We start from the raw sequence: 27,210 nt of genomic DNA on the forward strand, positions 1-27,210 counted from the left end.
GTTTACAGCCACCAGTCCTGGTTCTCAGTGTTCTGTGCTGTTATTTAGCTCCATTTTACCTGTAAATGACTTCTACAAGCACAGTAAGCAGCGGAAGTGTTAGTAATGCCGCTAGACAATATTGACCTTCTGTAGTTCAACAAATTCTCTAGTTTGGCCCCGGTCAGGTCCCCAGGGTCCTGGACTAGAAAGGTTCAACCTGTAGGATTCAATGTTTTATTCCATTTAGCAAACAATGACCGGATTCACTCCTATGGGGAAAATGGCAGCAATCTGCACCTGTGCGCCTAAAGCTGAGCTGAGCTGTAAAGGGAAATTCATCCCACTTTTGGCTCCTTGGGAGTCTTCCTAGGAAGAACAAAAAGTCCTGTGGCACCTTATAGACTAACAGATTTATTGAAGCATAAGCTTTCATGGGGAAAGACCCACTTCATCAGATGCATCTGACAAAGCGGGTCTTGACCCATGAAAGCTTATGCTCCAATAAATCTGGTAGTCTATAAGGTGCCACATGACTCCTAGTTGTTTATGCAGATTCAGATTAACACGGCTACCCCTCTGATACTTGCTCCCAGAAAGAGTGCTGCCACACTCATTTCTGAAGACCAGCAACCCAGACCTGCAGGGTGAATCAAGAATCCCATTGTCCTGTGACTGTCCCACAATACACAAAACAAATAGCATGTTCTTCCCTTCCAAACGGTGGAGGAGGATACTTTTATATTAGGAACAACACACATACCAGCTCTGAGACAGCCTTGCAAAATGAACATATTCAGTACAGTGAAGTGAGGTTTTTATTTCTTTATTTCTAGCCCTCCACCGTTAATTTCTGACCTTTTTCTCCCAAAACTTTTATATTAACAGGACTGTTAAAATTCTTTGAAAATTAGGTGCTGCATTTTGCAAGATGGGTAACTGAAGTCAATGGGAGCTAAGGGCAACTATGTAAGACGGGCTCCGTATCTATAGCAAATTACTGGGTCTGAAAAATGAACCACTTTTACTACTTATTGACTAATCACACAGTAGGTGAGTGATTCTTTTTTAGATTACACTGGCATTTTGCATGTGATTTGTTCTGTATGGGCCTACTTCTAATTTCACAATTATGTGACTCCACTGCCTTCAACAAAGACAATGTTGTTTTACAGCAATAAGTAAAATCAGTATCAGGATCCAAAAAAACTCTAATAGGGTATGTCTACACTAGCCCTCTAGTTTGATCTAGGGAGGCTAATGAGGGTGACCAAAATTGCAAATGAAGCGCGGGATTTAAATATCCCGCACTTCATTAGCATGTTCCCGGCCAGTCGCCATTTTAGAAATTGACTAGCCTGAAGAAACTGCCTGCGTCTACATGCGGTAGTGAAACGGGATTCCAAATTAAAGCTCTAACTCGAATTAGCTGGTAAACCTCATTCCAGGAGGAATACCTGCTAATTAGTTAGGGCTTTAATTCGGAGTCCCATTTCACTGCCACGTGTAGATGCGGGCAGTTACTTCAGGCTAGTCAATTTCTAAAATGGCGACCGGCTGGGAACATGCTAATGAAGCGCGGGATATTTAAATCCCACGCTTCATTTGCAATTTCGGTCGCCCTCATTAGCCTCCCTAGATCAAACTAGGAGGCTAGTGTAGACATACCCATAAAGAATAAGGACTGAACTCTAGCATACATAAAGTGGTTCAAATCAGGAGTCACTCTACTGGAGTTAATAGAGTTACATCTCTGTAAAACTGGTGTAAATTAGCACAAAATTACACCGAACTCTGGATTCTCTGTTTTGGATCACTTCACTTTCATGGTATACAGTGAAATAGATCTTTCCCTCTGATAGTGCCTGTAACAGTATTAGAATAAAATAACTTACTGGCATTAAAACTGCAGAAGATCCAGGCATAGTAGGATTGGGCAGGGTGCCAGGCATTGAAGCAGGCATGGGCTGTCTTTGTCGGTTATGTAAGTGTAGTAGTGAAGACAGAGAACCTGGAACAGGCCTAAGAAAAAAGGAGAAAATGCTGTCACTATCTTTAGAGACTAAAGCAAATCCCAGACATTACTATCACAAACATCACTAGACAACTATATAGAAACAGAAGATACTCTATTAGTGCCAATGTATGAAGAGCTATGTAAACGAAAGTATTAAGGACACAGCAAATAAAAGCCTGGTTTGATTTCTTTTGCTAATTCTTAGTGAATGTCTTGATTTGCTTGATTTCCTGGCAAGTATGGTACAGACTTTCTATAGTCAATGCATTGTCATAAATTCAGCCCACAGGGCACGACAGTCAATTAAACATTCATGAATTAACAGAAATCTTATCACTGGTAAATTATTTTTATTTCAACATTTTTCACTACTGTATATACAAACATATCTTCTGCAATAAACCCCATTCCCTCCTTTCAAAGCAACAGTCCTGAGTTTACTGGCCAGCATGTCACTCTTGGTGCTGAAAATGGGAGATGTGAGAAAACCCAGAGTCAGATTAAGGGACTTGTAAGAGGGGAATGTTAGCAAAATCCATCAAAGAGATTTTTTACAAACATAAGCGGGAAAAATAAATACTAGAGGGAAAGTAGACCTATTAACAAATGAATAGATTAAAAATAGCTGGGGTGCTGAACTATTTTTAATAACAGCTTCTAAAAAGAAAAACATTTGGGATGTAATGACTCCCATGAAAATAGAGGGAAAGTGAATGATGTGAAGACAAAATTAGGCAATCCCTATCATATGCATCCTTTAGGAGAGTTAGTTAACAAAGTATTCATCTTTTTTTTTAAAGTCCTAGAGAAGTAATGGAGAAAAGCAAATGTGGTACTTATTTTCAAAAACCAGGAAAGACATGCAATATGTCAACAAATAAGGCCAGTGCAATTTTGGGTGTCACAGAGAGAACATCCCAGACCAAGATGCACTGGCAATATCATGTCCAATTAATCAGATGGATACTGATAAAGGAATTGGAAGGAGTTAAGAGGAAACGTAAATAACTAAGAAGCTGGAGGGACTGTTTTATGACATAGGTAACCAATCTGTGTGGGGAGAGGATAACAAAGTCTACACATATTTGAAGCCTCTATATTTCCAGCATGTTATTCAGCCCTAAAATAAGCACCCACATTTCACTGCAGGGTCTGCTGCCAGCCACTGTAGCCAGGGTGAATTGGAGGTCATAACTGCAGGGCTTGGGAGCAGCATAATGCACTCATACCTTGGCTATCCACTGTCATTGGGGCTCCTATGAGAGATCTGGCTGTACTTTAAATCTCTCTACCCCAGTGGGAGGAGTACGGTAAGTGCAAATATTGCCTTACTTCCCTAGGGCCTGAATTTCTCCCATTGCCTGAATGCAGCTTCTACCAGCATCCGTGAGCATGAATCAAGTATTAAAGATGTAGAGCAGTTATGTAGGGCGGGAGTATATAGAGAAATGTAACTGAGAATAGTGAGATAAAATTAAAAATGAGGGAAACTGGATGAATATTGGAAGAAACTTGATCTTTATTTGGCTTTCTTAGGCTGCAGCCACCTCCCAGCAGAAGCGGGGAGCCACCTTCACCCTCACTGAACAATATACTGAATCTATGCCTGTAGGGTACAATTTTGCTGAAGGATAGAAAGACTACATGACCTAAAAGAATTTCCCTTTTATAACTTCTCTGAGTCTATGTTAGGTCACAGAAAGAACCTATTGGATAAAATATCAGTTGACTCTCAGTATGACTGAAGTGAAACAACTACTATGACAATAGTTTTTAACTCCTTCAACTCATTCACACTCACAATCTCATATACAGTCCCTTTGTACAACTCACCAGCTTCATAATAACCTTAGGTGTTAGGCTGTTTGACAGAAACGTGTTTTGGCCTGACCTATGCAATTTATGCTAGTAAACCTCCAGGGACGGCACGGTTTGAATTCTGCTCGTATGTTCCAGAGCTAAAAATATTTTTTGAAATTGATTTAATGAGCCTGGGAATATGGGACTTAGTCAAAGGGGAATTATTTGTATTTATTGAAATGGCAAATAAGCTACCTTGCTGTACCCAGTCTCACCTTTCATGCTGCTTAGCTTTGTGGGTCTGTATATGTTTTACACTTAGTTTTTTTCCCAACACCTCACTACTTCTACAGGTTTCCCCCACCCTCACTACTGGCTGTTGCTTGCCTTTTCCCTGAATACAATCTTTCCCAACTCTGCAGTACAATCAGAGATTTTGTATTTCAAGGCTGACTCTGTTAAAAAGTCTGAACCACTCTTGCCATTAATTAAAATGTTACATAGTGTACACACTAGACTCATATCTATATTAGGGGAGTTTGACACTAATCAGTGCTCATAGATATTTCTATTTTTCCACACTGGAAACAAGCCACTGATTCTCTCTCTCTCTCTCTCTCTCTCTCTCTCTCTCTCTATCTCTCTCTCACACACCCCTACAAATGGAAATTGCCTGAAATGCTAAATTTGCCTGGTTCTTACATTCCATCCCATTTATCACTTCTTTTAAGTGCTTTTAAGAAGACTAAGTGCTCTTTTTGTTGTTGTTGCTTTTTAACCTTCTGCAGCAGCAGATAAATCAGAGAGACAAAAGCGATGCTCTTGTGACAGACAAGTATTATCATTTGTTATGCTGGACGTGCATTCACTTCCTATCTTTATACTCTTCATAAAAGGCTGAAAATGATGCACAGCTCCTTGACCTGTTGGTCAGTGCGGCTGACTCACAGGGTTTCAGGTCCTGAGTACTAATTGGTTTGTACTCAAGCAAATAGGTATGTGGGACAAAGAGTCTGCAGATAGGGAACTGATCTCGAGAGGAAGCAACATAGCTGTCTAGACACTAATGAGACCTAATTTTCAAAGATGTTAAGCACTCACAGCTGAATGACTTCCATGGAACTTGGGAGCGCTCAACTCTTCTGGAAACCTAGCCGTAAGTGAACCCAGTGGAGACATTTGTACACTTTTAACTTCTCCTTGGCTTCAGTGGACTCATGCTCAGGATCCCTAAGCATACATTAAAATAAAGCGAACTCTACCAGCAGATCAAATGCAACACAATGCATAGCTCACCAAGCACTTCTTTCTGACACCAAGCATGTTGCCTACTATGATGAAAATTTCATTTGAACCAGCTCTTTTTGTTGCCTGGTAAGACAATTTACCTTCACTATAGCCTCATGCTTTCTCGGTTTATGGAAAACTCTAGCTGAGGTTTCCTGGGGTTATTTTCAGCCATGCTGGCCTAAACCCTGCATGCTGGGGCTTTGCTCTCTGCTTCAGCTCGGGATGGACAGGGACAAGGGGGCTCAGCATCCCCACTTTTAAAAATGTTCCCATAATTCTGGACCCGCTTTTAAGACCAGTAGTAGCTTCAAGCAACCAAAGTTGTTCCAAAGATGTGTTAGGAACAACTCTAGCTTTGTTCCAGGCCTGTCCCAACCGCAGTCCAACTCCTGTCCTCCCGTACTCACTCCACGTAACCTGGTTCTAATCCTCATCTCCACCTCCTGACTCCGACTTGACCCTTGGCTCTGGCATTCAGCCTCTGATTCTGACTTTTCGATCTGACTCCAGCTCTGTCTCGTTTTTCTGACTTAGTTCTTGACTCTGGCTCCAACCTACTAAGCTTAATCACCGTTGCTCTGACAATGAGGCATTACTGCTCACGACCCAGTCCCAAACAATATGATAAGAGACAACAGGTGGAGACCACAATCAGTTAAGGATGAAACAATTATCAGCATTGCAAGCAGCAGTTGCAGTACCCCAGCTGCCTGTAGACTGTCAAGTGTTGCCATATATTTGTGTTTGGAACAGCCTTCAAACTCAAGCACCCCAGACAGCCTAGGGCACCTGCAGCCTGTGAAAAGTGAAGCATGAACTACAAGGATAGAACCTCCAGCTTCAGGCAGAGGGGAAAAACTTGCACCAGGAATTGTTTTTGAGAAGGGGCACTGACTGGAGGCGCTGACTCGCTCCTTGTATGATGGCCTGCAATCACTTGGCTTACAGTGCCACTACTGAAACTTACTGACGGTGACACTTTCCCACTTGCTAGTTACTGCCTACTGCTTTAGAGACCTTCAGCCTGGAAAGCCAGGACACGTTAAAAGTGTGATTCTGTCTACTTTCAGACAACTATATTCATAGGAGAAAAGCACTGCACCAGCACTCTTCTAGAATCCCCGACGTAATGCTATACAACTCACCTGGCCAACAATACTTGTGGTTTAACAATGTTATAGTTCCAATATTTGGTATGCAGAACTCTCTAAGAAATAAGAGCTTTATTTAGCCAAGTTAAGCCGAGAAATGAATTGTATTCTAGGAAAAAGAAAATTGGCACACGAAGCAAATCTTTTCCAAGATAGCAGAGATCTTTGTATTTCACAGACAATTCAAACTCGTTTCTGTGACAGATTTTTTTTATCATCAGTAGTAGGTGCTTATACTGTATTATGGCAACATCTCAAAGATCACAATTGGTTGGGCACTGTACAAATTAGATAAACGACAGTCTCTATCCTAGCATGTTCACAATTTAAAAGAGGCAAAAAAGATATAGGGAAAGGGATGGGGATATAATACAAGAAAATTAATAGAATGAAGAATTGGCACAGCTTAGTTGGTTTCAGGTATATATAAAATAACAGCCATACTGGGTCCATCTAGCCCTTTATCCAGATGCCGCAGAAGGAGTGAACAGAACAGCTACATCTAGACTGGCATGATTTTCCGGAAATGCTTTTAATGGAAAAGTTTTCCATTAAAAGCATTTTCGGAAAAGCGCGTCTAGATTGGCAGGATGCTTTTCCGGAAAAGCACTTTTTGTGGAAAAGTGTCCGTGGCCAATCTAGACGCGCTTTTCCACAAAAAAGCCCCGATCGCCATTTTCGCAATCGGGGCTTTTTTGCGGAAAACAAATCTCTGCTGTCTACACTGGCCCTTTTGCGCAAAAGTCTTTCGGAAAAAGACTTTTGCCCGAATGGGAGCAGCATAGTATTTCCAGAAAAGCACTGACGATCTTACATGAGATCGTCAGTACTTTTCCGGAAATTCAAGCAGCCAGTGTAGACAGCTGGAAAGTTTTTCCGGAAAGGCAGCTGATTTTCCAGAAAAACTTGCCAGTCTAGACACAGCCAACAGGTAATCATCAAGTGATCCCTTTCCTGTCACCCATTTCCAGCCTCTGACAAACAGAGGCTAGGGACACCATTCTTACTCATCCTGGCTAATAAGCATTTGTGGACCTATCTTCCATGAATTTTTCTAGTTCTTTTTTGAACCCCCTGTTAAAGTCCTGGTCTTCACAATATCCTCTGGCAAGGAGTTCCTTCCACAGGTTGACTGTGTGCTGTGTGAAACTCCTTGCCAGAGCTTGAAAGAGCCAGAGTGTAAGAAAAAGATGGACGAGAATGAGGGACAATCACAGTTCAGAACCTGCAAATGAAACCCTCATGGGATGATGTTAAGGTTGTGACTGCATGGATTATACCAGGGAGTTTATCCCAGACATAAGAAGTGGTTTGGAAAAAGCTCAGAGGTGTTTGGGCGAGAAACAGACTAGTGGATGGTGAAGGCCAGGTGAAAGATGTGATCAACATCACAATAAGGTACTAGAGCAGTTAGCTAAGGAGGCTGTGGTGTGAAAGATCTTAGAAAGTAAAACTAAGAAGCTAGTTTGATTTGAAGTGAAGGTAGGGAGATCTACTTTAGCAGTGGCACTTTGAATGGACTTGATGGAGCAGAGTTGCAGTGATTAGGGCCAGAAACCAGGAAGGTGTAGTAGTCAACATGTGAAATGATAAGGGTATGGCCAATAGCTATCAGAGAGATGGAATTCACTGTGCTGACATGTGGGTAATTGAGTACAAGGAGCAATGCCTCTCCCATCAGCACGGGAACTAGGGATGGCGGGGGGTGGGGTGGGGTATGCTGTAGCACCTGAGATTTCCCGATGTAGCACTAGGGTCCTGGATGCCTCCTCAGGTGCCATGGGTTCTGCCACCAGCTCCACAAGCTCTGGGAGCTCTACTGCCCAGGTGTGAGGTCCTAGCTGTCAGCCCTGTGTGCTGGGGGGTTCTGCTGCCAGCCCCATGCCCCAGGTCCTGGCTGCTGCCCTGCACGCCAGGGGTTTGCTCCCAGCCTCTTATGGGGGGCAGGACAGGGATAAGAGAGGGGGAGATGTCACTCTTAAAATTTTCCTGTGCCACTGTCCTCTCCCTCAGAATTGTAGGGTGTTTTTTTCTGTAAAAGGGATGGCATTTTTAAGTACTGAAGGGCAAGCTTTGGGGAGAAGAAAGAGAAAAAAAAGAGATGGATGAAACTGTATAACATCTGATTTATGGAGTAACACCTCCAAAATTTCCTAAGGACGCATCTATCCCTAAATTTGAAATAAGATACGCACTATGCAAATTGCGTACCTTATTTCGAATCAATTTCAAAATAGCGTATTTTGAAATCTGGCACATCTACACAGCAACAAATTTCGAAATAACGCACTATTTTGAGCCATTCAGAATACGTCATGCAACGAGGTTTACTGGGATGGTGAAATAGTGCACTGTTAATAATTTGAAATAACGGGCAGATTGTGTAGACGCAGTATCCCTCTGGTATCCCGAAATAGCCGTGCAGTGTAGACATACCCTAAGAGTGCTGCGTTTTTCAAATAACGGGCAGATTGTGTAGACGCGGTATCCCTCTGGTATCCCGAAATAGCCGTGCAGTGTAGACATACCCTAAGAGTGCTGCGTTTTTCACTTTCCCTCAGGAATGGAGGGCACCACAAATCAGTCTCCCCAGAGTATATAACGGACCACACCAGGGTCTGTTTAAGGATTCTATTATAGAGTGTACTTTGGGGAGTCCTGAATGTTGCTATTTAAAAACAAAAAAACAGGAATCTAGGCCTCTGGAAAATCTTGCATTTTAAGAGATTAAAAAAGTAAAATGTGGCTACCCTGTCAGTTTTGTGCCATCATTTATATAAAGGATGATGCCTCTTCAGTCTGCCGCTGTTCCACTACTTAACAATGAATAACCTCATGCATTTTTTGGCCTGACAGTAATTTGGGGTCCTTTAAAGATTTATTGGAAGAGGGCAATGTCCGCTTCCACATGCACACACACAGTCCTGTTAGTACCAGGCCTGGGTCAAACTCTGTTTAAGGATTTAGTTAATCATAAATCTTGCCTTTAGAAGCTCAGATTGTGTAAATACCACCTATATTTCCTGAACACATGTTCTACCAACCTCTGGGAATTCAGTATAAGTACAAGGACCAGCAGGTCCTCGAAACCTTCACAGAACTTTTTAACATTTGCCTTTCGGCTCTTGTGGGTCTTAGAAACTGCTGGTTTCAATATTTCTTTCTCTCTAAACATTTCACTTGGTCTTGTTGCCTGACCCTTTAGTAGAATAATAATAATTTTTAAAAAAGGAACTAACGTAGTTTCTTAGATTTCAGCCTCCCTGGAGCAGAGGCTGTCTTCCTCTAAGTTCTGAACACCGCTGACAAATGATAGTTATGCCGTTGTTCCATATGCAACCGAGTAGAGCAAAACTAGGGAAAACAGCTAAAGGCAGGCTGGAGAGATTAAAATGAAGAACTGACTCAAATAAAATCTACAATATAATAAAAAATAATATAAAAGGAAAGACGGATTGCAGCCAAACATGACAAAATAAGTCTCAAGTATGTTGAGAGCACTGGTAAGTTGTGCTTTATCCGACTGAAGTGTTGTTGCATGTTCCCAATTCAAATTAGACCAAAAGTTTGATCATGCAGGATGACAGCTGATTTTGTCCCACCAAAACTCTTCTAGGAAGAAATGAGAGGGCACTGACTACATACACTAATATCTGAATATCCTATACAGGGGTGGAGAAGCTCAGGCTCAGGGGCTGAATGTGGACCTCATCTTGCCTGGATCTGGCCCCCATGGCTCAGAGTCCTGTCCCCCTTTCCCCGCCCAGCATTGGGAAGCCTGCACTAGCACTCTAGTCCCCCCTGCTGCCCCCAAATCTACTAGACTGGACCCTCTAGGCTCTGGTGTGCGAGGGGAATGTGGGAAGTGATTTTCCTCTCTCTTAGTCAGGGACCACATCATTGATATGTGTGGGCTGTTGGTTTTTTTTCTGCAGATCAGCAACCCCTAACCCCAAATGATTCCCCACCCCTGCCTTACAACACATTTTAAAATAGCTAAGGCAAAAAAAAAAAAAACCAAATATGTCCACTAATTTGGGGCATCCTGCTTGAGACATAGGAATTATTCAAGTGTGGGATCCAAATGTTAGGCATGCACAATTAGTGGACACCTGAAAAATCTGGGGCTCTGTGAATAAAAATGTCAAAAGGTTAAACAAGCTGAAAGAACCCTCACCCTAGCTGCCAGCCACTGGAACATGAATTGACTGATCTGGAACACTTTTGCTTTATAGAGGTGTTAGAATGCGTAGCCAGTCTAGCAAGCCAGTCAGTTAAATAGCTTGAGTCCGTTACAGAAGCACAAATATGTATTTGATTTTCATAACTTTGCATCATAAAACAACTATGGGTCTCAAAAAGAGAAAAACGATGAAGAAAAAGGTTCTCCCCACTTCAGCAGGTTGACAGTGTAACAGCATTTCACTGGGCCCTTTGAAGCAAGAGCTCCCTACATTGGATATTTGAGAAAACAAATGTATCAATTAACTTTTCTGATTGTCTTCGCTATTAGTATTAAGCCAGTAATAAGCACATGAAGATAAGTGGGTGTTTGAAACCTAGTTTTACTCTAAAAAGAAAAACCTGCCTTCTTTTTTGACATGATTTTTTCTTTCTTTGTTCAGTTTTTTTAAACTTCCCAAACAAAGCAGAAGTTTGTCTCTGAAAACAAGATGGCGAATTATAGCTGAGTTGTGAAAACAAAGGACCAACAGTTTCTCCAGTGCAGGCTTGTTACCATGAGCTAATAATTTAAGCAAGCTCACCCTCTTTTTTTTTTAATAACTGTGTGCCTCTAGGCAAAGTATTTCTACTAAAAATTATTGAGGCATGGAACAAGGCAAGGTGTGTGAACTAATGTTGGATTGTTCAGTTACTAAACCAAATCTTATAGCACAGAGCCTGCTCTGAACTGACAGATTATTTCTCTGTGTACACTTGTATAAACATACTACTTAAGGTTGAAATCTGTGTAAGCTTTCTTTTCAATTAAAATGTCAAAGATGACAGCACATGTTTTCACTGTCCTCAACTAAATGATGGATGCTGCAGCAGGAATGTCATGCCCCGTATTTCAGAAACATTTGCCTGCATGAGTTGTCTAAGAGGGATGTACTTGCTGCTCCTCTTCTGTGCCCTTAGGTGATATTGGAAGAACCAAAGTCTTGTATTCCAGATGGCTTAAGGGCTCTTTACCCCCTTTTGCTCTTAGATACTCCCCAAATAAGGAATGTTGTCACCAAACAGGTTGGAAAGATAGCTTACCGGTAAGGCACTGGACTGGAACTCCCGAGATATGAGTTTAATTCACAACTTGGCATCAGACGTCCACTGGCAATTCCCTTAAAATCTCTGTGCCTCAGTTCCCTGTTTATAAAATGGAACAATACTTTCCTCTTCCCACTTTTTGCCCATTTTATCAACTTTATAAGCTCTGTAGGGGAGAATCCGGCCTCATTCTATATTTGTATAGAGCCAACCACCAGGGGGATCCAATACTTCTTGTGGCTTTAAGGTGTCATTGTAATACAGAAAATAATTAACAGTGGCTATAACAAACAGACATGAAAGCTGGACCATCATTGTGATAGGAACAGAGTGGCAAAAATGTAACAGAGATAATGGCAGCTGAGGCAGAAGATATACAAGTATGTAGGATTTGTTGTGAATATACAAATTTAATATACTTGTAATCAGGAAATAGATAAGCAGTGTGAAGGGGGCTTTTGCAAAAAGCCAGAAATCAGATAATCGACACTCACGTCTAGAGTTCCTGTAAACTGTTGCGCCACTCAGGAGAGATACAGTGCTGATTAGCAGAGTTTTTTGTTTCTACTGGTGGTGCACATTTGCAAATGCTTCAGTGTGCATAAAATTATTCTGCACATATATGGAAAAGATTAGAGGGAACATTGTTCATGTCAGAAAGCATGATTGTCTTTACAATGTTCAAATTTCTCTCCTATCTACACCTGCATGAGACAACTGCACTATATCCAACACAAGGTAAAATCTGCCAATATTTCTATCATAAGATATTTAGATTATTATCAGAGCTAAAACCTACAAATGGGACTAAAAACTGACTTAGAAAAATTAAGAATTCCAATAGTCCCATTTTTTAGAAAATGAGAAACTAAGAAGTTTAATGACTTGCCCAAGGTGATATCTGAGGTCAGTGGCAGATTGAACCCAGCTTCTGGTCCTGTGCCTTAACATAACTATCCACAATATGGCATATATTATGTATTTCATGTTGTTTTTAGTTTCCCTGGCTCTTCTGCTGACATTAAAATAGCTTTTTATGATTCCAAACATTCTATGCTCTGTGAGAGGGAACAAACTTAATTTTGCATATTGCAGACCATCACATGTTTAAAACCTAATCCTTGCAAGGAATGTGTGTCACTCTGGATTTGTGTGTGTGTGTGTGTGTGTACACAAGAGAGAGAGAGAGAGAGAGAGAGAAAGAGAGAGAGAGAGGCAAGAGGGGCATCTCTCTCTCGCCTCAAAACGTGTTTACCAAGTTATACCCAGGAGATCAGTCTGCAAAGAACTTATTTATCACAAGCCCACCATCAAACTACTCTTTTAAATATTGAAGATAAAAATGAATTTTAAAACATTTATTGGAAGGAACCTTTCTGCCAACTGCATCTTTTAAACATGACAGAAGTTCCTAGTGACACCCAGGTTCGTGAGATTGATGAGAAGGATGGGATGGATTTGGAAAGTAAATCACTAGAGGCTACGTCTACACATCAGAGTTATTTTGGAATTACTGACGTTACTCTGAAATAACATAATGTGTGTTTACACAGCCATTTCAAAATAATGGTGAGCTACAGGACTTCTTACTGTGACTCCTGTAACCCACATTTTATGAGGAGGAAGGGAAGTCGAAGAAAGAGTGTCGTTCCTTCAACTTCCTACTGTGTAGACAGTACCAAAAGCCGAATTAAGCTATTTCGACTTCAGCCATACAATTGACATAGGTCAAGTTGCAAAGCTTAATTCGACTTTTGCCCTGCAGTGTAAATGTACGCGAAGAGAACAGGAAAAAGACGAAGAGAACTGCTCAAAATGTAGCTCAACACAGCTGATTGAGCAAATGTTGACTGCTCTCATTATTTAAAGGGCTATACTTTGTCTTCTTTGTCCACATATGTCAGAGACTTGTGTCAGACGGAGTTGTTCACTGAATGAATGAGAGCACATATGGTTCTGAAGCAACTTTTTGACCTAAAGATGGTGCTGAAAGAATCACTGGAAAGACTGCGTTAATCAGATTCCTAAACTAATTTGGTAATAAAAGTAACAGAACAACCAAGTGCTCTTTGGAGGACAGAATCAAGTCCCCTGCCCTTTTTCTAATAAAATCCCCCGTCCCCTTGAATATTGTAGGATGATGCACATAATATGGTAGGATGATGAACATAGCAGAAATGGCTCACTCCGAAGCATCACAGGACATGAAGCCCAATGAAACTAATAAAATGGCTCCCATTGATTTCAACTATGTTTGGATCAAGCCTGTTATGTGAAGCATTGCTTTTTATATGCTGACATAAATATTATCTTGCAAAATACATGCTAGCCGTGCTAGGGTCTTATTTTTTCCAGCAATGTTCAAGGGGTATGGGTGAAAGCTGATTTAAAGTTATAACTCTAACCAGTGTGTTTTGTCCCTGCTCCATTCCTTTAAAGTACTGTATTGAACATGAAGCTGCAGTTGATTTTGAGGTTGGAGTTCATTTGTTTTCACATCAATGCAATTAATTTCCATTGGAAATTGCATCTTGGGCATTTAATCAAAATAAGCCTAAAATAATTCTGGAAAGCTCATCTGTCTCCAATCTATATAATGTTTTAAAAATTGGATGCATGCCCTGCAATAACATTGCACTTTACAAAGCTGAAAGCTCTAAACTTAGGGGTATCAGTTACATTTAAACCATGGTAAATTAAAACATCCAGTTTCTGGTTTGCATTGATTTATAAATATTGACAAAACTACTTTTACAGTCATTGCCATTGTGAGTGTATGGAGTTAAATTTGCAACAATTCAGGGTTGTTATGATTCGTTTTTCATTTTTTCATTTTTATTGTGGCTATAGATGCTTTTCATGTTGCAGATTAACTTCCAGATAACCTGAAAATCTTAAATCTTAGCTTCTTTTTAATGAATGCATATGACCAACCCAAGCCAATGCCCGTAATAAAAACGAATAATACTGAGGAATATATAACCCGCTGGATCCCAAGCAGTTTTATGGCATTTACAGTACAAGTCAAGGTGGATGTTTACTGCTGTCAAATGCTTTAAAGACCAGAGAAAGGAAATATGATTTAAAAAATTAAAAGGAAAATATGAATATAAAGCCTCTGGATTTTATAGGAAGAGTTTACTGTCCTCTCCCGAACAGTTCTCAAAAACGTAGATTCATAGACTTTAAGGTCTGAAGGGATCATCATGATCATCTAGCCTGACCTTCTGCATGTTGCAAGCAACAGAATGTTGCCAACTCACTCCTGTAACAGACCCACAACCTCTGGCTAAGTAACTCTTGATTTAAAGACTTCAAGTTACAGAGAATCTGCTATTTACACTAGTTAAACCTGCAAGCGACCCACGGCCCATGCTGCAGAGGAAAGTGAAAAATGTCCATGGTCTCTAAAAGTCTGACCTAAGGGAAAATTCCTTCTCCCCCTCCCCCCCAAAATAATGGTAATCAGTTGGACCCTGAGTGTGTTGGCAAGCCCTACCAGCTAGACATCTGGGAAAGAATTCTCTGTAGTAACACTCAGAGCCCTGTCATGAGAGATGGTAAAATCAGAGGCATTTCAGTTTGAATGTTTTAACAAGTATGTTGAGAGCTTCTTCTAACAGTTCTATACATTATTGTACCTGGTAGTCTCCAAAATGTGCATATTTGTGTGTAATAACTTCATTAAGCAAAAGTCATTAAGCAAATATGAATTTGAATAGACAGAGCACAATATGTGACCCAGTCAGCCTCATAATAACCTGCAAAAATAATATAACAAGACTAACATACATAAGTACACCAGCAAAAATAAATGGCCAGATTCTTAAAGAATGTAAACTGACCTAACTTTATTGATATTGAGGACAGTGTATCTCATTCATATCTTCACAATCCTGCTTCCACTGAAGTTAATTTGAGTGCTGCTATTAGCACTAATTAGAGCAGGATCAAACTGATAAATATCTAATCTGTGATTGAAATTGAAGATCCTAGTATTATTTCTAAATAATATTCTGAAACAGATTAATGATATAATATATTCCATAAAAATGTATAGTTTATTTTAAATATATATCTTCTAATTCATGTTAATGTTTTTTTCTGGCTTAGCAATTTTTTCCCCTTCTCCATTCCCCTTCTCCTTTTCTGGCCTAGAAATTTTATTTTAAAGAAAAAATATTTTCACAAGACATAAAAATTTCACATTAAAGATGAGGATATAGTCCTTTGCCCAATTTAGTATAAAAGGCGTAAGGCCAGTCCTCAGTCAAGAAATTATGCAAAAGCACATTATATTATATCACTATTCACCACTTTATTTCTTATTCTTTTATCTCATCTGTTCTTGTCTGAAAGGGTTCCTCAGGTGATCCTTGAATGACTCCCTTTTAGTAGTTTAAATTTATTTTACAATACTTCTGGTTTTCCGTTTCCCTTGTGAAAATTGTTGCTGAAACAATATTTTGGATAAAATATTTCTTTGTAATGTTAGTGAAGTAAGTGGCAGTTTTAGAAGCAATTCAGATTGGGCTTTGAAAACTGCTGAATGCAGGACAGTCTATTACTGTCTGAGATTTCGCAAGCCTCTTTATTTTTAGGGACCGCAGAGTCTATTCAAATTGAACTACAGGTTGAACCTCCCTAGTCTTGTACTCTCTGGTCTGTTGACATCCATGGTCTGACATGATTTTAGTTAGCCAGTTGTCCTCTTATCATGGGTGTAGCAAGTTTCCCATGGTGCAATGTAGTTTGTTTACAGCCACCAGTCCTGGCTCTCAGTGTTCTGCGCTGTTATTTAGTTCTAATTTACCCCAAATGTCTTCTGAGAGCCCAGTAAGTAGTGGAAATATTAGTAATGCTGCTAGACAATATTGGCCTCCCATGGTTCAGCAAATTCTCAAGTGTGGCACCGGTCAGGTTCAGCGTTCCTCTAAGATTTTCCACCCATGAGCAGAGTGAGTTTTCTCTTGTGCACCAATACTGAGGTCATGTGCACTTGTTCAGATGTGTGCCGTGGTGGCTCTCAAGTTATTAACAAATATCATATATGTTATGGAAGAAGGAATACTAAAATAAGGGATAATTAACAAGGTGCAGGACTTTATATGTTTATTTAATATCCAGTCAAATAAAAAGAAAATTAATACAGCAAAATTTTCAGTATGGTAGATTAGCCTCAAGGCTGCTCTAAATGTGCACTGGCCACAGTTCCATAGAATCATAGGAGGCCAAGAATAAGCACACTGCAGCACTGCTTTAGTTTTCCCCCAGAATGCTCCTATCCCAGAAGTTGGCGAAGGGGGGGAGGGAAGGGAGAGGAGGGCACGACAGAGCCATTTCATTGGCTGTAAACAAGATAAGGAGTCCTCTACCTACATTGGGAATAAGACCAAGTAGGGAAGTGAGACCACTGCCTTTAGGGTACCCTTGTGGCTCTGGAGTGCAAAATGGTTCTAGGGCACGAGAGAATCAAGCCTATTATTCATTGTTTTACCTGTATTGTGAGGATTCTAAGGATACACAGAGCACTGTCAACTAATAAACAGTATTGTAAATGTCATTTTACAAACATTAACCCATATTGCCTGACTCTGGAGAATCTCTTGATATATAGTAGAATGTGGGTAAGAATATCAGAGAGGTCCTAACCGGACCAGAGAGGTTTAACCTGTAGTAATATTTCTAACACACAAGAAAAGCAACAAATGCAGCATGCCAAAAGACTTGTACACAGGGAAATAACATTTAAGTTTGGAATCAGTGTCATGTGACTGGCTGTGAGATGGAAAACAAGGAGAATACAATTATTTGCAGTACAAGAACAAAACTCATGACTGAAGTTGTAGCCAGTTTCACACTGACGCTACCTAATAACCTGTCTAAGGATCAGGATTCTTGTAATAATTCCACAGGAGCAAGCATTTCTACCCTGCTGATAGTCATATCCTGACTAATGTTCAAGGAACATTTGTTCATTTTACAACTAATTTCAATTATCTGAACCATTGTTACTTTTGTGATTTCACTTTCTCATCTATTACTTATCAAAGGTCCAAGGTGCCTGTCTTCTAGAGGAAACCAACGAAAAAAGCCTGGCTGATGAGAAGAGACGGAACAGATACAGTGTGCAGAGTTCAGATATTTCACTAAAATGTACATTACCAAATGATTTAGTTAAGACAAATACTTTAGTTTTCTTTTAACAGCTGAACTATAAAGGAGAAGTCGAGTAATGTTACTGTACTTTTAGGTACAGAAAAAATGTGTTAACTGTATCTATAAATAGGTTCAGATACTTGTCATTTAAAAATAGTTGAAATGAAAACTAAGATTTTCTCATTTATGTATCTTGTTACAATACTAAAGGTTTTATATTTTGAAAAATCCCTCTCTAGCTACATCTACATTTACAATGGAGATTTCACAATGGCAACAAATAGTGATGGCATTAATTGTCCATAAAGGTTTGCTGACTCTAAACTTTCTTATGCTGTGCTCTCAGGCTGATGCCCTGTCACAGTCATAGCAAATTGAGCCAGGTCCCACTCCACTGCGCCCCTGTGGTCACACTTTGCTGCCCCTGCGCTAGAGGAGGGGGAAGTGGAGAGAAGAAATTGGAGGCTAGAAAGGTTTTGGTAACTTGCCCAAGATGACCCAGCAAGTGGAAATCCTGACTCTCTGTTTCCTGTACTTTTCTGCAGAATCCAAGCTATAAATGTATTAGAATCTCCTTGTAAATTCTTCAAAAGACTGTTTAGTTTAATCCATCTGGTATTATGCCCACCCCTGCTGCATTTCCAGTCGCAGCAGCTATTACCTGACAGGTCCATCAACTGAAACTCTCATCTTTCCAAATGTCACCTTGTATGTTTGGTTTTGTGCAGAGTGAGAAGACAGATGAAAGTTGGGAGTGTGACAGGGCTGGGCATGTGCCCTGCTGAGCCAAAAGCTCTGGGGACGAGAGGGAGATCGGTGCGATACGTGTTTGTCACATTCTCTGAGCTACAGGCTTCAGCATCAATCACCCTCCTAAGGTAACTAGTAGGGTAGGGGTTGTTTATGTTGCTTGGCTAGTTCACTGGCTCATCTGTGTGTAGGTGAGAGAAGCCTGAACCTCTAAAGAACTATTCACCTCCCCCCAGACACCCCATCAACTTCTCAGTAGAACTTTTTGCCTCCTCTCTAAGGTATGTCTGAGTTTGAGATCCTCAGTAGCTACAGTTAGAATCATCCCATGTCACTCATGTGTTGTAGTGGTCATGAGCACTTTACCACCTGCAGGCTCTAAAGCTTGAGCACTGGTGTGGTGGAGAAGAAGGTGTGGACACCATTATTCCCTATCAGGAATGAACTTATACTGCATTAGAATATTTATATTGCTATAACTGTGTCCATGCTTTTGAGCAGCAGGGTGAGAGAGAGAACTCTAACTATTCTAGTATAGTTATACTGGTACAATTACTTTGTTTAGACAAGGCCTCAGCTACATTGGCTTTGTGATGCTGTTATGAGGCGTATCACTCATTGAAGTCCTGCCTCTGAAGGCATTCCTTTCAGGATCAGCAATATAGCTTAAACCAGGGCTACTCAACTTTGGAACCCTAGGGGACCACAATGATACTCACAGCATATGCCAAGGGTCACAAAATTAAGTGTGATTGAATATACATGAAAATATATGCAAATAGCTTCTTTCACACTGACAGGCATGAATACAAAGATTAAGCCTTACGCTGCGGTGCTGGACCCAAATGTGGCGAGTGTAAGCCAGTCAACACCTCTGAGACTCTGCGTACAAGGCTAAGTAGCCAGCACTTCCCACAATGCCCTGGAGCTCCCGGCACCTCCTCCCTGGGGGCTAGAAATGCTGACACCCTGTACCTGTCTGTTACAGCCAGACCGTCCGCTTGCGTCTCTCAATTCTCATCCCGCCTAGGAGATGCCTCGCTGTTCTGGAGCGTGTTCCCAGTGGAGGCCATGTTCAAAGGATCCCATCTGCAGGCCATGTATTGAGCCCCATGTAAATCTAAACCGCACCGTGGGCCGCAAACAAACAGGCTGCGTGCCACATGAGGCTTGCGGGCCGCATGGTGAGTAACCCTGGCTTAAACTAACACTCATTGGCAGATGCTATGATATCATTCTCCAGAACACTGCCTTATGTGAAGAGCTACCATAGTAGTTGAAATCAGTGAAGGTACCTAAGTTAAGCATTTGCAGATTTAAAAGGTGGGGAATGATAGAGTGGAGTTGTCAGTGGAAATCCTTTCACAAAAAAACTTGGTTCCCCTAGTGGCCTGATAGAATGACACCATAGGTGTGTCTAGACTGCCGCCGAGTTCTTTTGAAATTAAATCGAAAGAACGTGGCATTTTTTTCGACCGCGGTAAATCTCATTTGACGAGGAAGAACACTTTTTTTCGGAAGTGTTCTATCAAAAAAAGGCGTTCTTGAATGCAAACAGGGCTTTTTCGAAAGAGAGCATCCAGACTGCCTGGGTGCTCTCTTGCGAAAAAGTGGCTCGCTTTTAGAAAGAAGTGGTTGCAGTCTAGACGTTCTCTTTCGAAAGAGGCTTTTTCAAAATATTCTTTCGAAAAAGCCTCTTTCAAAAGAGGCTTGTAGTCTAGACATAGCCCATGTGGACATTAAGAGCACATTGCAATGTCCATTTTTTTTGTCAAGTGTTTGCTTGATAGGGTGGAGGTAGTTAGGTGGGGAGCAGGGTTGCTGGAACAATTTGTACAGTGGGGATGCTGAGAGCCATTGAACCAAACTATAAACCCTGGTTACAATTGAAACCGCTTCAAGCCACGGGGTGTGGTAGTACCCATAGCACTCTTAGGTCCAAAGCAGCTAAGGTGGGGAGGGGAGAAAGAATTTTTTGTTTGCTTGCTTTTTGGGGAAGGGGTGCTCCTTTTCCATTTGCTTTTTGTAAAAGAGTAAAAAATGTATGTTTTCTTAAATTATGTGCACATGTGCTTTGTCTTGTAGATATCTTATAAATAGGAAACTTAACAAAAGAACCCTCCCCACCACAAAGTGATAGCCTTATCTAGAGCAGAATAACTAAAAATAAATTGGACATTATTGTGTAGTGGGGAGCAATCCATAAGGTCAACCCTTTGAGAAATTTATAATTACCACCTACACATCCAACAACATCCTGGTGAAAGCCCATTGTGTTGGTTACACCTTTATTTTGATGGCAACCCTTTGTAATGGGACAAATCTATGAGACTGGACTATCTACAACAATCTCTCCCCAAGACATGAGCTCAGTTTGGAGAAGAGAAGGAATCGGCACAACAGCAAGCGTGGCTGATTCCCAGGTGTTGGAAGACACCACTTACTCACTTCACTATGTTTTAAAGGCATAATAAAAGTGATGAATACAAAGAATACTAGTAAAGTATGGCTGAAGGTTGGGCAACCAGCATAGTTTGTTGATGTTTGTGAATCTCAAGAAGGGTGAATTTAGCAACTCAGTCACCTTGCAACCCAAACATTCATCAAAAAAGTGTGATTCTGAAAATTCTAAGAGAAGTTCAAGGTTTAAGGTCAGTGAGTCAAATTTATCCCTGGTATAGTGCCAATGAAGTCTGTTTATCTCTATCTTAGAGATGGTAATCAATCGCCTAAAAGAAGAAAATGCAGGCAATATATATGAGTGATACATTGCATTTGGCAGAAGAATAAGACCAGCTGTTTGTTCTTTATCTTATGGCTATACATGTATCCAAAAAAAAAACAAAAAAAAAACCCCTTGCTTAGCTCCTGGTCTTATTTCCATTGTAGACTTAACCTTAAGCCTTCGATAAATGTGGTGTTTGGGGTTTAGAGCTATGTGTCATTTAGTATCATTCCTGATCTCTCTATACATGATAATGAGCTTCTTTTCACAAGGGACTTGAGATCTGATTTTAATTTGTGGTAAGGTTACGGTCACAATAAATGTCTATTTCAGATATTCATGAGAAGTTGCGAATGCAGATGGAAATAAAAAGTGACTGTTTTCTTGTACATTCAAAGCTGTGCATGTAAAACACACACACTGTAAAGATCTGTACCACATGGAGGCCCACCACAAGTCTGTGATGACACCATGCCTCCTCAATGAATACAGAAATATACCATGCTCAGTCATGGGTCTGAGCAGAGAAGCTGTAGTACGCATGTCAGGCTTTTTAGTTGCTCTGCTGAGATTGCCACTGTGATGCTCGTTTGTGTCATTGTGTCTACTTGCCACTTGTCTACTAGGAACTTAATTGAGATCAACAGATTGTTTCCTGTAGGCAACCAAGCAGCTGTTGGTAAGTCAGCTTCTGTAATCCATGACGATCCCCCTGAGCAATTCAGTCCATGAGACAGATTTAAACTAGAGTTATGCAGATTTACAGTTTAATTCAGGGCACAGTCATCCTTCCACCGCCATGCCATTCAAGCAGCCAGCACTGCCTTAGGAAATGGATGGCACTCCCTGGAAAGGATGTTAGCTGAGGCAGACACAGCATATGCTAATTCAGCTCATTCTCAGGGCAGGGTTCCTATGAAGCCTTAGTGACTGTGATTTAAAGTTACCCTTCCCTTGGCAGAACCCTTTGGCAGGATGCAGTACAAAAACAACTGGCACTCTTCCTGGGTGAGCTCACTCCCAGTCAAAGAAGACTGACAGTCTATGGAGTTTTTACTCTCCATATCAGCGATCATAAGCATAGGAGTTAGGATTGCAGGGAGCGCTGCACCCTCCTCCCCCCCCCCCCCCCCCACAGTTCTTATCTTATGTGGGTTCCACTCTCCACCCCGCACCTATGGTCCTGGCACTGCCTGCCCACAGCCCGGGCCTTCTCTCCTGACCCTGCATTCCTGGCAGCAGGATCCATATTCGGGGCTCTGCTCCCACATCTGCATGTGGGCTGCAGGGCTTTATACCCAGTCCTGCACATGAGGCCCCAGCTGCCTCTGGGCCCATACCCAGGATTCTGCTCACAGTATCCCAGCTGCTACCAGCCCTGCATCCAGGGCTCAGCTCCCTGTTGTCTCTGGCCCTGTGCCCAGGCTCTGTTCATGGCCTTGCACCTGAAGTCCGCACATGAGGTGCCAGCTACTGCTGGTCCCACACTGGGAACTTTGCTCATAGCCCCACTCATGGGGTCCCAGCCTTGGCCCCTTTAACTCTGTCCATGCTTCCCATCCACCAATCCAGAGCCCTAGACCCACTCCTGGACTCAGCTCTGTGGGATGGGGGCACTAAAAGGGGGACTGAGGTAAAAAGTCTAAGGTGGGGATCCCTGGCTTTCAGCACCCCTATTGTTCTGTGTAACCAATATGGTGATTTTCTACAGTACCTGCTACTGCTAACAGTACTGTAAAAAAGTGTTCCAGTGCCACTGTCACTGGGGTGAATCAAACTCCTTTACAAAAAGAAAAACCCACACAGGATGCAAAATGTGTCAGCTCCTCCAAATCCAAGGGAACACGCTCTAAAAAAGCAACCTGGGAAACTTGTTCTGGTTCCCCAACAGGACATTTAGGACTCTTTGAACATTACTGCTCCTGTCCTGGAGCCTTCCTCATTGATTATATGTGAACTTTGCCTGTTGACTAGAATGGATCAGGGAAAGCACATTGTGACAAAGACCAAATACATCTGATAGAGCTTAATATTTGGCTCATGTTAACTTGATTAAAGTACTACAGCTAATATGTGCATAAATCAACTCTATTGAAGCCAATGGATAGACACTGATTTACATCAGCTGAGGATTGGCCCAATAGGATTTGCAAAATTGCAGTGATATAAATTTGAGCCACCCCACAAGTTTAGAGCAGCTGAAGAACAGGCAGGTGACAATCACATTAATAAACAAGAAGAACAGCTAGTTTGGATTCAAAGTCTTTTTTACTATGCTACTTTTTATGAGGAGTTTTTATTTATTTAACTTTTGACTTGTCTAATTATTGACCATCTTAGCTTTGGGGGTTTTTCATGTCCATCCTAAGTGCCCTCTTTGATGCTTTCTCTTAAAAAGTATTTTCTAGGAAATTAATCATGCTTATTTACAAGAAAGGCAGATGGGGGGGGGGGGGAGAAGGAGGAGAGGCAAACATTGTTGGAAAAAGACTCAGAAATAAGAAATATTGGTCACATGTATGTGACCAATATAGTGATTTTCTATAGTTCCTGCTATTGCTAATAGTACTGAAACCCACATTCATTGCTTCCGAAAAGCATGCCACTTAACACGTAGGTTGCATGAAGTGATGTTCACTAGATGGCTTATGATTGTGTCTTTAATATTAAATATAAAGAACTCCAAACTATCTATGTACTGGCAAGCAGCTCTACTCACACACACTTACTTGATTTCCCCACAGCCCTACTTTTCTGAAGGCCCTTCTCGTGTGAGTAAGCCCCTGTGACATTTAGCTAAGGCTGGCCAAGCCACAAACTATTTTATTATATTGTGCAAAACCCTATGTGCAAAACCCCTCTTTAATTAAGACAGAGAAAACAGCACTGTGGTTGTAATTACCTAGGACTGCTTTACCGCTGGGAATAATGAACTAAAATTGGTCCCTCTCTATTTTTGTTTTTAAATTGAGTAACCCAAAATCAGTTTATTCAACTAAAAGTAAACTAGACAGATCTCACTTTTAAGAGTCAGAGGTGTAGGAGTGAGGTTGGATATGCAAAGATGACTGAACTGCAAACTGCTGGCAAAATATTTGTCTTGCTGTTGGTCTATGGCTAGTGTTTCCTTTATAAATTAATCTCACATCTTTATTGAATTAAGCATTTCTTCTTCTTTTTTATTTGAAACATACTTCAAATGTTTTGTTTTTATGACATTCTGAAACATGATATATGTCCCCTTCTAGCTCATGAAAAATGGGAAAGTCTGACATAGAGGGTATAGCTAGACTACGAGGATCTATTGGAAAAAGACACGCAAAATGCGCTCTGCATTTTGCGTCTCTTTTTCTGATACTTTTGTTGGGAGAGGCTTTTCTGAAATTTGGCCCATCGAGACTGCACCAAATTTTGGGGAAAAAACCCTCTTTTGAAAGCCCCCTCCTTGCTCATGGAACGAGGAATATAGAAGCTTCTGAAAGAGCGTGTTTGCTCTTCCTCAAAAAAAAGCGGAAGAGCAAACATGTTCCCTGGATGCGGCGGAGTTTTTTCGAGATACTGAAACCCCCCCATAGTCTAGCTGTACCCTAAGAGCAATCACATGTACACATGCTTCCATCAATCTGACGATATTTTCAAAAAAATAATGTGTCAAGGATCAATGCAGAGAGAAATAACTAAATGACATCCTTGCATTAAGTGCTTGGGAACCCTAAACCAAACTGCTTTTAGAAGAGTTTCTTATATAAGAAATGCAAATACACCACAAATCTAATAGTTCTTGTAAGACTTCCTATAAGGTTTAGGTTTATATATTTTTCAGCTGTGATCTTTCTGGAGATCCATTAAAAATCCCTTCTAAATTCTACATGTAATATTGAATGTGTCTTTTTCCCTCTCACTCAAAGGGCCTTAATTTTTATAACCAACGTAATCTGACTTTTAAATGGGAATTCATGGATTTGATCATTAACTCACGATTTCTTCCTTTTTTCTTGTGGGGTGAAAGAAAAACAATCTAGGAACAGAGGCTAATGTTAAAAAATCTTCAGCAATTTACGTGCCCAACTTGAGACGCCTTTCAAAAACTGGATTTTCATAATCAGGCTCAGGACTTCTGAAAAGCAGGCCCTTTTCAGGCACCAAAATCACTAGTTAGATTAGAAAGTCTTCAGAAGATGCTTCAGCTCTGAAAAGTTCTGAGCTATCTCATGCTAAATAAAAATGCAAACCTACACAAAAGCACAAACCTACATGTTGTCCATCCATGGGACTCCCATTGAAATGAATGGGAACTCTTACGTCGAGGCCTTAATATGAGGCTTAGGACTGGACATATTAAGCGTTTCCCACTGAATACTCTGAAAATATGCTATTGAATTTGTAACTATAGAGAGAAAAGGCACTTACCAGGTCTCTTTCATATACTTTTTCTATGACCATTAGGCCTTGATCTTGCAAATACTGATGTGCACGTTTCAATGTAAGGACATTCATAAGTGTTTGCAGGATGGGGCTGTAAAAATTACTTCATTGACATTGCCCAGAACAAGTCTAATTAACTGTAGAATCATTACAGAGATGGGCAAATTTTGGCGATGAAATTTACTAGGTGTGACGGACCAGGCCGGGTCTGGGCACCACTGAGGGCGTCAGCTCAAGGCGAATTGCTCAAAACCAGGGCTACTTACAACTCTCAACTGGAGACCTTTCCCAAATAGGCCACAAACCACTCACACAGAGCGCTTCAGCTGCCAAGCTGGCCAGCAGGAAGCCTAACAAGCAAAACCCCTCAGACACCCCAGCTCTCCCTGTGCCACAATTAGCCCCGGGCCTTACACACAGGTGAGGGGATATAGAACTCAATCTCACCTACTCCAAACAGATCCTCCCAGTCCCTAAGAACCAGCCACAGTCCCTGGTCAATTTACACTTTAGATCTTACCCACAAGAGCACGCTGAGCCAATCCTTTAGAATTTAAAATCTAAAGGTTTATTAATAAAAGAAAGAAAAGGTTGAGAGTAAGATTGTTAAGGAGAATACATTACACACATCAATCACCAAGTTCTAGATATAGGCTCTTAGCAGAGATGTTACAAACTGCTAGCTTAAAAGTCTCTGGTTTACATCCTGTATTAGGATGGGTCATCAGTCCTTCCCAGCTCTCTGTCCCGAGCAAGGATGCATCTGGAATCAGTAGCAAGACTGAAGACAAAACGGAGACAGCTTCATTTTATATTTCTAGTGTCTCCCAAACTGGAGCTGGTCACATGATCAAGTGACCTGTCTGTGTTTCACATGCCAGTAGCCATTACGCTCTGGCTGGTTTGCAGGTTTCCAGATGCATTCCTCAGGTGTGTATTGACCACTCTTGAGAGCCATTGTCCATGAAGCAGTGCTAGTTAGCATAGCCATTCACTGAACAATCCTTCCTCACAATAAGCAGTCCAAGCCTATTGCTCCCTCCCAGACAGAGAACATTCACAATACAAGCTCAGAGCCCATATTCAGAATTTCATATATAGAAATCATACAAATACATGAGTGTCATCCATAGAATCGGTGGAGCATAAGCTTTTATTGACACCTCACATGGCCCTCTTTGTACAAAATTTGTGGCAAACACCACCTATGGGTGCAACAGTGAACTTTAAAATCCAATAACGTGACACTAGGCAAAAAAAGTGAGGAAAATAAAAGAAGACAATTTCACAGCTACGCAGAAAGCTGGCGAATGGTGGGGATTATGCCCTCAACTAAATAGTAAAAAGGAATTGAATTGTAATGCAATGCAAAATCTTAACAGGGATGTGCCCTTCATTCAATATTCTCAAATCTTATCTGCCTTGTCTAGGCTTTTCAGTACAAATTTTCAACCATTTTTGCCATGCTTAGTCTCACTTTCTCGTCAGCAATGGGAATTCACTCCTCCTGATATGGAGAGAGATTGTGCAGGAAACTCAATATCTCATCTACCAATACACACACCGATGAGAAAATAGACACCTTAAATTCATCAATCTTTCTCCTTTCTTCCTCTGTTAAAAACAGTTTGCTCTCCTCTTCTCCT

At 41.0% G+C, this 27,210-nt stretch overlaps 1 protein-coding gene across 8 annotated transcripts in view; it reads right to left on the reverse strand.

Annotated features, from left to right (window-relative positions):
- CREB5 (cAMP responsive element binding protein 5) overlaps nucleotides 1-27,210 on the reverse strand; it is a 369,817-nt gene that overhangs the window by 95,954 nt on the left and 246,653 nt on the right. For all 8 annotated transcript variants that reach the window (XM_075922155.2, XM_006133220.5, XM_075922150.2 and 5 more), the window contains one exon: nucleotides 1,875-2,001. In XM_075922155.2, the coding sequence (XP_075778270.1) occupies nucleotides 1,875-2,001 (127 nt within the window). The remainder of the gene's footprint in view (nucleotides 1-1,874; nucleotides 2,002-27,210) is intronic.

Source organism: Pelodiscus sinensis, chromosome 2 (assembly GCF_052426305.1).
Source record: "Pelodiscus sinensis isolate ZL-2025 chromosome 2, ASM5242630v1, whole genome shotgun sequence".
Taxonomy (NCBI): Eukaryota; Metazoa; Chordata; order Testudines; family Trionychidae; genus Pelodiscus; species Pelodiscus sinensis.